Genomic DNA, 12,723 nt, shown 5'->3' with positions numbered 1-12,723 from the left:
AAAAGGGAGAATGCATCAAACTGTGATTTGATCCATCCTAACGTACCGAACGGAGACCTGGCCAGCCACTGGAAGAGAAATCAGTGCACTCGCCGCCACAGAAATGAAGATGTTGAGGTGGTCGAATGGTTGGACACTCCATGAGAGGAAATGAAATGAGGCTGTAAGGGACCTAACGCAGGTTGCATCAGCTGAAGACGAGTTGAGGAAAGCCGGGCTGCGTTAGCATGGGCACAGCCAGCGGAGACCTACGAGCTGTGTCGGTAGGATGGCTCCTGCAAGGAGCGTGGATAGAAGACGATCAAGTGGAAGACCAAGGGTTGGAGCGGATATCAGCAGACTTCAAAGAAACCAATTGGCATGACAGCCTGGCATGTGATCATCAGTTTTCAAAGGAGGCTAGAACAGTCACCAAGAGGGAAATGGAAGAAAGAAGAGAAACTGCTTAACGCAGGCAGAATGGACTGTGCACTGTCATAAGGACAATACACCTAGATTATATTCACTGTGTCATTCAGAGCGTAGGACCCTGGGTAAGGAGACCTGGGTTCTAATCCCAGCTGTGTCACTCACTCCCTAAGCAATCCCTGGCAAATGACTTCACTTCACTCTGACTCAGTTTCTCCATTTGTAACATGCCCTGAAATCCTCAGATGAAAGGTGCTGTGTAGCTCTGCAGTTGATCCACTATAACCCCCAGATCCTTTTTCACATGTTTGAAGTCTGGCATGTGTCTTAAGTATTTTGCAGAATGGGGGCCTCACTGAGTTGGCCAGGACCACAGAGGAGCCAGGCTTTAAGACTCAGGAAAGTTCCCTTACTCTGTTCCTCGATCCCATGACTCTGTGGATCACTAGAGAGTTGTGTTCAGAGCCGAGAGAGATACCTCTCTCGCTCTTCCACTAGCTCACTTGAAATGAGGGAGTCCCTAGCAAGAAATCACCTCACAATGCCACTTCTGTAGGAGTCACCATGTTCACCTCAGTCCACTCTACTGCTGAGAAACGTTAGCCATCTGTGCGGTGAATCCCACCTGCAGGGTTGCATCTGAGGCACTTCACAATCCTAGTTACTGGCCTAGCTAGTTATTCACTCATGCAACTCATCACTGACTTCCCACGGGAGAACTCTGTGCAGGCATGGATGCGTGTGGGTGCTCACGCCTGTACACACATACACAAACCCCCACACCCAAATTAGCTCCACCGAGCAGCCCCTTCAACCTGCAGAATAATGACTCCTGATTTGCAAAGACACAGTTTCAGCACGCACCATGCTGATTCACATTCCCTCCAGCCAACAGTGCCTCTCTGAAGGCAGGGGAACACTCTGAGCTCCCAGTGCCGAAATGATAGTTAACATTTAATTCTGGACCCTTCGGGGACTTCAGTGTAAGAGCCTTTGTTACAATGCAACTGGAACCAGCCAGAAAGCATTTTGTTTGATGAGATGGATGCTTCACTTATGCTGCTATAGCAGGAATAATTGAAGCAGGAGGAAGAAAGACTAAGATTGGCTGGGGAGCAGCATCACCCTCCCATTCTCTTCTGTCTAATTTGGAGCGACATGAATCATTCTGCGCTGGAGAACCGCTGGGAACCATCATCCTCATACTGTTAATATACAGTTTCAATAACCATGATTCACGGCTCAAGTTTCCAGACACACCACTGTCTGCAAATCCTTCTTGAGACCTAAACAAGAGCAAAGCCTAAATGTAGCTGTGATGTAAGGGGTCAACTTCTGACCTCCGGATACCTATGCATCCTGAAACCACAGCCAGAAGACAGTAGGTGGAGTGGCTCTGAACCCTGACCCTGATGTCAAACTCAGCTGAGCGGGCACTGCACAGGCCCTCATATAGAGGGGATTTCCACTGCCAGGCTTACCTGGCGGGGCATAGTCTACATGTTTTTGCAGAGATGTCCATAGGCACCAGCCCATGTTGAAATTACTTGCATTCCTGACAATAATCGTCTGTGCAGACTCTGGGTATTCGCAGGGAAGGTAGAATAGACCTGTGAATTAAAAGAGGGCTGCGAAGTCCATGTGTGCTTACACAGCTTGTTCTTTTATAGGGAAATGTCTGGAGAAGACCGACACCAGCAAAATAGTCTGCTGCCGGAATAGACTATCTGTTTTATGGTTTCCCAAGAGCTCCCACTGCACGTATATGGGTTTCTAAAATGACAGAACAGACATTCAAACAACGAGCCCAACAATGCAGGGGGAAATCAAGTCACTCTGAGGACAAAAACGAGCGCAAGTAAAGCACAATCCGAGACAGGGGCTGCTGCTGAAAAGGAAAGAATGGCCCACGGTGCACTGACTAATGAGAAAAGCCTCGCTCAGGAGGTTTGAAGGAGACCAACAAGGGCCACTGGGATGAAGATATTTAGAGGTGGGAGGACCTGAAACACAACCTCTGAACCGAGCAGAGCCTGGCGGCTACTCAGACTAGAAAACGAGGAGAACTTGGCTGAACTCAACCACCCTGGAAGGAGGGAAATCAAACAAGCATCTCAGGGCTGGATCATTACGCTGCTTCTGGGGTTCTCTGTAATCGCAGGCAACCCCACCGCCAAGGGGGCTCTGCCTGCTATTTTCTGTTCTCCAAAAACCTTGCACAGGGAAGGGTATTTCCCTTCAATGACTTGAACCCTTCCATGCCCTCGAATTAAGATTTCTACATCAAGAAAATCAATTAAGAGAACTAACCTAAAAGGTTTCAAGCACCAAGCATCAGGCTAAAAATCTTGGCAAGAACTTTCTGTTTAGGACCATCTGATTCATGCCACAAACCAGTAAATTAAGGAAGCTGCTGAAGCCCCAGAGATGCATCACCCTTGGAAATCCACAAGGGCTCATGGTTCAGCAATAGCTGCCTGGCCTGCAGTGGAACCAAACAGTGGAAAAGTGGGGTAGTATCAGACAATCTGAAGATCAGATCCTATGGGCACGTCATTTCCAAAACGGTAAATCTAACAACTATTTGATTTTAGGCATAACAGCGGATCCTAAGAGAGAGGATTTTACATTGCATTGGCTTTATTTTAAGCAAAGTGCTATTGTAAATAGCATAGATTAGAGGCAAGGACACTATTTGCAAGCAAATGGCAAATTTAAATTAGGAATCAGCCTGCACTGTGTTCCAGACTCAGAAGCGGGCCCATGCCACCAGAGTATCGGCTCTGAGTCTGCCCCTTCTCCTAATCCACACAGGTGCATCTCCACAACCTCCTCTGCAACCAGGCCACAGGAGGGACATTCCAGGGCTGGGCTTCGGGTGCAATGCATTTTGGCACATACACAACCTGAACTGACCCTGTGCACCCAACTCCTGCTGGGCCAGAGTCTAATTGCTGTGGGTGAAATGCACACCCATGCAGAAGGCTTACACAGGCCACAAGTGCTGCATGGCCCTTGGGCTGGCCCCTCTGCACATGGCTGAATTTTACCTTTTAGGGGAGTGCTTTTCATAGCATCAAGGAATACAGACCAACATTAACACAGGCTCTGTAGCATGACCGTGCACCTGGCGATGGGAGGGGAGAGGCAATTACACCAGTCTCATGTCTGGAGACTGAATCTGGCCTTGACTTTAATACATTGTTAGCAGTTATTAAGCCTGCATGCATATCCCACATTGCGTTAACACGCCGAGACTAAAGATGTGCATTTCACGGCACTTCACTTTACACATCTGCTTGAGACGGCGTACAGGCAAAATTGCTCCAAAGGAAGCACGTGTATTTTCAAGCTGCTTTAAGTAACGGATAAATGTTTTGTAAAGACCTCTGCAACTGCACCCATAAAAATGAACACTGCTCTGTTCCCATGGGCAGCAGCTTGTCAAACTGGTTTCTAGAACGGCTTCACCTAATACCTGAAGATGGAAGGTCAAAGCACTGTCTGTATAAGGAGAAAGATGATGTTCAACACTTGAGGGGCAAAGTAAAACCCAGATCACACATTTGCAGAGCGCTCACTAGGGGTCAATCCAGATGGTATCCACTCCCGTTCCAGCCACGCTTTCATCCAGTGGGAACAACATGTAGACAAGGGGGCATGAAGGCAACAAGCAGACAAGGAAGGAAATGGAGCAGCCTCCCCAACTTATTGAAAAGTAGGGGATCGACTCCTGTTTTACTAGCACGAGATCAACTGCTCACTGGACTCCCCCACCCCACCCTCAGCCCCCATCATCTTCTTTTATGTAGATCTGGGGTGAATCTTCCCATTTACTGAGTGGATTCACTGACTTGAAGATTTATATTGGCTAAGTGTGACTGGGCGGTAATTAGGGCCCTGATCCTGTGAACACTTACGCTCATGACAGTAAAGTTAAGCCTGTGCATGTCTTTGCAGGATCAGGGCCCTAGTTATATAGGATTGGAGACCCTTGCACTTTCATGCCTCTTCCATCAAGTCAATATCAGTCTCTCCTCTCCACTCATCACTACCACCTTACGCCTTTTAAGTCACTCAACTGCAGAACAATGCAAGAGGCAGGGCCAAATTTGGAGCTGCGCTCCGGCTCCGCTCCTGCTCCAGGCAAAAACCTGCAGCTCCATTGCTCCGGAGCTGCTCCGCGCTCCAGCTCTGGGCTCCCCTCCAAAGCCCTGGCAGAGGTGCTGGATTTTTTTAAGCTTACTTTTTGGGATTTTTAAAGTTAAAGTTAAATTAATAATTCCACAGTGACTAATGTCAAAATTTACATTAGCAAGTACTACTATTTAGATTAATAAAATACCCATTACATGCCCTGAGAATTTTCACGAGAACACAGCTGGTAAATTCTTGATGGGCCTAGTGAAAGCTGCTAATTAACAAGTTACCGTCTGTCTCTATTTGCCATCGGTCTTCTTGGCAATCACGCTGTGTCTTGTGAAAATAGCAAGTTCATCCCAACAAGCAAAAAACTAAGAAAAATATCACTGAAGAGAATAAAAGGGTATTGATTCGTTGTCATTTTTTAAAAAATTTCCCCAGAGAGAGCAAACCAACAGTACATAATGGAAAGCTTCTGTTCTCAAAACGACTTCCACAGTTTTCATTTACAACCCAGAGCAGATGCATGCCCAAAACAGAGTAGCTCTGAACCTACAGAAAAATGCACGATTATTTTAAGAGTGAAATTACATTACATTTAGGACATACAATTGCCAGCATGCAAAATGCTCCAAAATAATAGAATTATCAGCTGGGGTTTCAGTCTGGACTTGTTAAAGGAGCTTAAAGACATGATGCATCTAAATCCCCTGGTAACTGGACAGCTAACCCCCTTAGGCTCCTTTCAAAACCCCTGTCTAAAATTTTAAAAAGTTAAAAGCACTCTGGTTCAAAACAGGTTTTCATAAAGAATGCAACTATATAATAAAGAATAAAACCCCGCCCAAGAAGCTAAGGCAATTCTTCGCAGAAAGGCTCACTTCTTTATTTGATGTGCTCCCATCTCCATACGTGGAGGGGAGAAATCGGGGTAGCGTCTAGTGTTCCAGATACTCAAGAAAAATACCAGAGCAGTAAGGCTATTTTTCACTAGCCATTTACCAAACTACATTTTTCTGCCTGGTGCAGACTCACATAGCTAGAGAAGGAAAATCCTATTAGAGCAAGTTCGTCTTCCCACAAGGGAAGGATCTAGACGCCCGTAGAAGACACATCAGCTATGGTATGGGTGCAACACTTGATCTTCGTCACAGGGCCGTACAAGCACTGAACACACGCACCTAAAAGTGGGAAGCTTTAACATGCTTTCAGATTACAAAATTAGATCAGAAGTTCCCACTGTTTTTTTAAAAACTGTTAAAAGGAAACAAATATTCCCCAAGACAGGACATTTTTATTCCACATTCTAACAGCTACCAGTTCTATTATCCTCCAAAATAAGGAGCCACAAAGTGACCATCAGTCATGGCCCATAATTACAGCAAGCCATCACCAGGGTCACAGGTGCATACAATCCAGCATTGGGAGGCAAAAGTGACCCAGCCACTCACTCCTTCTCAGCTGAAAAACTGTTATCTCAAGGTAAGTGAATTTCATTTCACTGTCAAATTAGATGTCTAATTATTAATAATTCATGCAAGTGGTTTTGAGAACTGAAGGAGAAACAGAAGCAATGATTCTTGGGCCAGACGCCAGCCTGCACCAAGAAAGAGAGAGGGAGAAAGTGTGTATGTGTACCGAAGTTGATTAAATTTTGAGCATATAGTATTATGGTCTATGAGCCAATTTAATCCAGTTCTTCTAACTCTGCTGTTGGTATATGACAGGATGCTTGCCTGAATGAAGCCCAGTTCTACCTATCCGGATGGAGAGCTCATTCCCGTAGTCCTGGTGATAAGTCGGCTCGGGGTCATACTTCTCTTTCACCACTCTCGGATCGTAGCTCCTAGACAAGGCGGCATGGGGAGGTTCACTGATGCCCTGAAATGGATTAGAGGGAAATTTAACGTTGTTTCTGTGTGCGAGTGAGTCTTCCTCTCTCTACATTCCCCCCCTACCCAATGCTCAAAGACAACTTTGGAATCTGCAGAGGTTTTAAAGGCAGATCTGGGCACTGCTCAGTGTGTTTGATTCTCAGGGTTTCATGCAAAAGTTTCTTTTGGGCTTGGTTCACACCTCCCAGAGTTTTGAATTCAAACCAACTCAAAGGGAAGCCATCAAGCTTTGCAGGGTTTTGCTACAAACCAAGACGACAGAACCAAGCTCGCTGGGAAGCCTGATGACTTTCAGCATGTCTTTCCACAAACCGGGCCTGAGTTAAAAACTTTATGTAGTTAAAAACTAAACCAGGCAGGTTTCACAAACTGTCAGGTTTCATAAAGCAGATTCCACAAAGCGGCAGTTTAAAGACTTTTTGTGGGTTTGCAAGAACTGGAATTTCGACTCCATCCTTCATCTGCAAACCTAATGCAGTCTGCAGAAGTTTCTGCATTGGCTGCACTCAATATACAGGGATGGATCTGGCAGTGAAAAAGAAGCAGGGAACGGGATTTTAAAAACAAAGATGTTAATTTCATGCCCATATACTCGTGAATATACACCGGCTTCTCATTAAAGACAGTTTGGTGTTTTTAAATTGCGTACAAAATTTTTGGTTTCAAAACAAACTCCAAATGCCACTTTTTTTTAAAGAAAAAAATGTATCAACATAATTCAAGTGTAGTTACAGTGAGAAAAACCTCTAACCACACAGTACCTTACTCTGCTGACAAAATGTATGCTGCTGTCAGCACTGCTGAGCCAATATAACTACAGAGGAGCGAGCTGCATTGTATTCTGGCTCATGCACAGTCAAAATTGCACAGGGACCTTGCACTGCACATCAGGGATACAGGCAGAAAACATTCAAGCTGGACTTTCAGACCCTGATTCAGCAAAGCCTGTGAGCACTTTGAGGTTCATGTTTTGAAGGATTGGGGCCTCAGATCTAGGGCCCCATTCAGGAGAGCACAAAAAACACATGCTGAGCTGTAAGCATCTGTTTATGCCCATTAACTGCAATGGAACTTAAGCATGTATTTAAGTGCATTTCTGAAAAAGGAGGCTTTTCTCAATTGAGGCCTGAGTTTGCAGCACTGGCAATTAGGGAGAGGGAAAAAAACGAACTCAGAACTGAGCATATTTCCTTGGAATTGAGGGAAAGAATAAATAAGGACCATACGATGTAATTTGATTGGATCGTTTCCAGAGTACGATCACACCTTTAACAGTATTGAGAATATTTTGAGGATACAGCTTTCTGGTTTTTAAACTATACATAGATGGGGGACGGAGACAATGTGCCCATATAAAAACAAAATAAATGTGGTAGGTGCTGTACAAACACAATGGAGTCCTGGTCCAGGAAAGGGGCTCCTACACAAAGACATTGTCCAAGAAGGCAATTCATTGAACCAGTCAGACACAATATCACGTTTCCAGGTCAGTGTTAGATTTGCAGTAAGTCCAAATGGACTCTCCCATAGACTGTAGGAACTTGCAATACCATAGGCCGGGGAAACACGTCCCTGTGAGACGGCAAAATTGTGATTCAAAAGACACACCAAGAGACAGATAGCAAATTCACAGCTGAGGTTAACCCGACAGGCCACCAGATGTCACTGCTGACCTCCATACGCTCAACTAGAAGACTGTATGTGGCAGTAAAGAACTGAATTTCAGTAGGTCTCATTGGCACAACTCCTCCACCATATATATGCTGTTTAAATCCAACTTTCTGCTTGCTACAGAATTTAGTGACAACATTTCCAGCTTAGAAAAGGTCACAGAAAGCCTACAGAGGAGAGGGGAGGAAAGATTGGAGAATGTGTTAGATTTCAGTATGTCTCCCCTTGGAACAGAGATTAACACACATTGTAAATTTCAGCTCCTTTCGGTGCTACTCGTTTCCCTAGAAATTGCAACTTCTTTTCTTGCAGTTTTCAGGTCCTGGATTCATTAAAGGGTTTAACCCTAGAGACAAAACGGATGGCAAGGTACTCGCAAAGCAAAGGCTGGAAGAACGTAAAGCGTCAAGAAAGGGATCGCTGTTCAAAGCATGGGACATCAGGATGTTCGTTCTACCTGAGACAGGACAGTGGCAACCTGGCTTTGGTTCTTCAATTCAGAGAGCAGCAATATAAACTAGCATACACTAAACCACCAGAGCTGGCAATGAGAAACTTGATGAGTAAAGTGACTTTAAAAAAAATAAAGGTTGAAGATGAATAATTAAACTATTATCCCCTCGTTTGCATATTATATTCCGACTGATGTTATTAATGCTAATCACATATTTGCTATCATCGTTCTACTGCAATTTAATCAGGGTGCTTTCAATTCCATTAACCCGGCAATTAGAAGATACCCTGATGAGGCACTCTTCTTTTAGAAAGGACTTTTCCTTAGCAAAACGTTACAAATCTTTTCTTCCTCTCAGCATTTCCCAGATTTTCCGCGGGGGTCCGTCTAAGATGGACTGGGGTAGGATCAGGTGTCCTACAGAATATGTGATGAGTGGATGAAAAAAAACATGGGGAAGTGTAAACATTTTCCATGAAATACTGGAAAGGTGTGCACAGAGGGGGACTTCAAGTAAGTGCCACAATCTGATATGGACTAAAAAGGACAAAGATCCATAAATTGAATCAATCGGACGCAACACCCTGCAGTGCCAGATTAGCAAATGCTGATGAACTGTTCAGGAGAGTAAGACATTGCTGTCTTCTAAATCGGAGACAGCAGAATTCCTAACATTCAAAGGAACAAAAATCAACAATGCAGGACGTTTGGAACAATGCAGTTAATTTTCTTATTTCACAATATTTTCCATAACCTCATGGGTTTAAACATTTTTCATGCAACTTAATTCTCAATAACTAGACATAGGATAAGAAGAGGGTCAAGGATAAATCTAATTTTTTAAAGGAAGCATGAATTTAGCAAGAACCAATGAATACACCAGTTGTCTGTGATTGGGTCTGCATGAGCACTGGGATCAGATTCCATGACCAGGGCCCAAATCACCCTGGCAAAACAAGAGAAAGGTGAAGCAGAAACCTGTTTCAATGCAAACTGCAGAGCATGTGTTAACCTAAAAGCATTTGTTCCCTTCCCTACCCTTTAGTGTTTATTATGGGGGTGGCAGAGCCTTACAAACCTCATCTGTGTTTGACCTCAAAAGCAAAGAGATTTCTTCCCAGAAAAGTCTGTGTGATTGTGCAACACACTCAAACACAAAACAGGAAACACTCACATTCTGTGAAAGCTGACCTTGGCCAGACCTGTTACTGCAGAATCATAGAATATCAGGGTTGGAAGGGACCTCAGGAGGTCATCTAGTCCAACCCCCTGCTCAAAGCAGTACCAATCCCCAACTAAAACATCTCACACAGACATAATGAGATAACCGAGTAAAACTAATGAGAGGTTTAAAAAAAAAAACTCAGGAGGATGGAGGAAAATCTGTGCTTTATTTAGTGCATCATCACTTTTTAGGCCATTTCTAACAGCAGTAAAGACTTGGAGTGGGAGTTGAAAGCACTCAGAGTTCTGACTTCTCCATCTACCTGCGTGAATTGGGGATCTGCAGGAGCCCCTGTTCGATGACCCAGATAATTGTAGGCCTGTCAACCTGATACTGATCACTGGCAAGATAATGGAGTGGCTGATTCAGGACTCGATTAATGAAGAATTAAAGGAGGACAATGTACTTAATGCCAATCAGCATGGATTTATGGGCAATAGATCCTCTCAAACTAACTGGATATTTTTTTCATGAGATTACAAGTTTGGTTGATAATGGTAATAGTGTTAATATAACAGATTTAGATTTCTGTAAGGTGTTCGACTTAATACCACACGACATTGTTATTAAAAAACTAGAATATAAAATTAACCTGGTACACCTTAAATGGATTAAAAACTGACTGATGGGTCTTAAAATATAACTGCGAATGGGGTGTGTTTCCAGTGGGACCCCACAGGGATCGGTTTTTGGCCCTGTGCTATTTAACATTTTTATCAATGACTGGAAGAAAACAAACATCACTGACAAAGCTGGCTGATGACACAAAACTTGGGGGAGTGGTAAATAACGAAGAGGACGGGTCACTCATCCAGGGTGATGTGGATCATATACTTGAAATAACTTCCCCCCTCCCACTCGGTAAACTGGGGGCAAATAAACAACATGCTGCTAAACCCTTTGTATACTGCCTGCAAAAACCAAACACCAACATTGGGAAGGAAAGAGAACCAAGGCCAACTGTGCCCAAGAGGCAACTGGGTGTGAAAGGAGTTGATGACTTCAATCCATTCCCAGTGATGCAGACACCCATCCACAACAAGCCCACCATCAAAACCTTTGTCGGCAGATGCAGAGTGAGGCTAAGGACTGATCAGGTGTGGCGAGAAAGATGCTTTCTTTCTCCAGATATGGCGTTGGCTGAGAAAGGGCTAACTTGCCCTGCTGCTATCTATGCTGGGTGGCGTCTATGGAGAAAGAACAAGGAGTCCAGTAGCACCTTAAAGACTAACAGATTTATTTGAGCATAAGCTTTCGTGAGTAAAAATCTCACTTCTTCAGATGCATGGAGTGAAAGTTACAGATGCAGACATAAAAATACTGACCCCTGAAGAGAAGGGAGAAAGAAAGGCTCTCGGTGGATCCTGCAGCTCTCACCAACAATTAAAATTAACTTTGAGGGGGGAAAAGAAGGGAGAACTGTTCTGCTGCAGAGGAGCTCAACGAGGGCTCAGATGAGATACACAGAAGTGGGAGAAAGGTTTAGCAGCTGCCACCTTTTTTCAGCAAAGGTACCGGTCAGAAGAACGTGGATTTTTGCAGGAGGGAAGGACGTTCAAGTGACTGAAAGACTGAGGGAAAATCCCATCCGCAACTTAAAAAGAACTGTCCCTCTGTCTCTCCTTTCTCTGTCAGCCCCTCCATAGCCGCTCCCCTGCCACCTGTGTGCTTAGTCCCATGCTTCCACTTTCCCAAGGAGGGAACACTTTTCCTAAAACCCTACCAGGGTCAGCCTCTGATCCTAAAAGGTCACTTTTGCAGCATGGCCTACAAGAAGTGATCTAATCTGGTGCGAATTAATGAGGACGATTCAGGTGATATTAATAAAGCTTCAACTATTAAGCATATGCAACCAGTCTAAATGATTGCATGAACCTATTCATATAATTTTGTCCTACTCTCACCCTGCTTACGTTAGTCACTGCTCTCACTTACGTCATGTCTTCATGGAGGCCGTACACTCGCCAAAGCCATAATCTGTCCTTCTGCATCTAGCAGAGCACCTAGTAAGCCTGAAGCTACAGAACAAATCAGACAAGCAAGCAGCAGCTTTGCACAGTTTATCATCAACTGATTTGCTGGCACCAGGAAGACAACTGGCTCTCATCTCTGTCCTGTCAGCACAAAAGGGTAACAAAATTAAAAGCAAAGAGCATGACCAGAACATAGAGCAGTCCATAAATTAAAGATTGCAATGAAAAGGAAAGGATCAGCGTAAGCAACCACCAGGCTGCTAGCATTACAGATCTATATAATCAAGCAAGCAATCTACTTCTGAGATGCATTTGCCTGAAAGTTGGCAATGATAAAAAGCCACCCCTAGTTATTTCTTCTGCTACCCATGCTGAGCGTCTCTAAAGCTTTCCTGTGCCGCTCATGCCTAAATAGACACAACCGGGAGATATACTGCCATTTCAGATGCTTATTGTCAACAGACGCATACTGACCTTACACCCCCCCACACACACACGCAACTTCATCAATTTGAACAATATTAGTGACATTCCGCAAAGCGCTGGATTTATTCCAACTGCGAGTGCTCTGAGTCACTCCAATCTGCTCCCCGCCTGGGCCCCTTAATTGGAACATGTCAGTGGGTTCCAAAAGCATTAGGAAGGGAAAAGGAAAAGTTAGCCCATGTTAATTAGCTCATGTTGCTAATCATAGTTAACTGAAAAAACACTGGGGCTAGTGCATTTCACAACGCCTGGTGAATGAGAGATGTGGACAGGAAGATCTCTACAGCTGGAAAAAATTATTCTGGTGAATGAGGTCCCAGTAAAATTGTTTCATTTTAGATATCAAGGACAGAAGGGCCATTAGATCCTCCAGTATAAAGCAAGCCAGAGAACTCAACATTGCGCCAGTCGTGTTATTTACCGTGCAGTCTCTCCAACACAGACACAGTGGCCGGGCAAAACCAGCCT

The 12,723-nt window shown here is 44.4% G+C and overlaps 1 protein-coding gene across 3 annotated transcripts in view; it reads right to left on the bottom strand.

The window, feature by feature from the left end:
- Positions 1 to 12,723, bottom strand: part of SLC39A11 (solute carrier family 39 member 11) — a 265,886-nt gene that overhangs the window by 174,641 nt on the left and 78,522 nt on the right. For all 3 annotated transcript variants that reach the window (XM_077833155.1, XM_077833157.1, XM_077833156.1), the window contains exon 5: positions 6,288 to 6,432. In XM_077833155.1, the coding sequence (XP_077689281.1) occupies positions 6,288 to 6,432 (145 nt within the window). The remainder of the gene's footprint in view (positions 1 to 6,287; positions 6,433 to 12,723) is intronic.

The sequence above is a fragment of the Eretmochelys imbricata genome, chromosome 14 (assembly GCF_965152235.1).
Source record: "Eretmochelys imbricata isolate rEreImb1 chromosome 14, rEreImb1.hap1, whole genome shotgun sequence".
Taxonomy (NCBI): Eukaryota; Metazoa; Chordata; order Testudines; family Cheloniidae; genus Eretmochelys; species Eretmochelys imbricata.
Note: the sequence above shows the minus strand (reverse complement) of the source record. Positions and strands in the feature narration are given on the sequence as shown.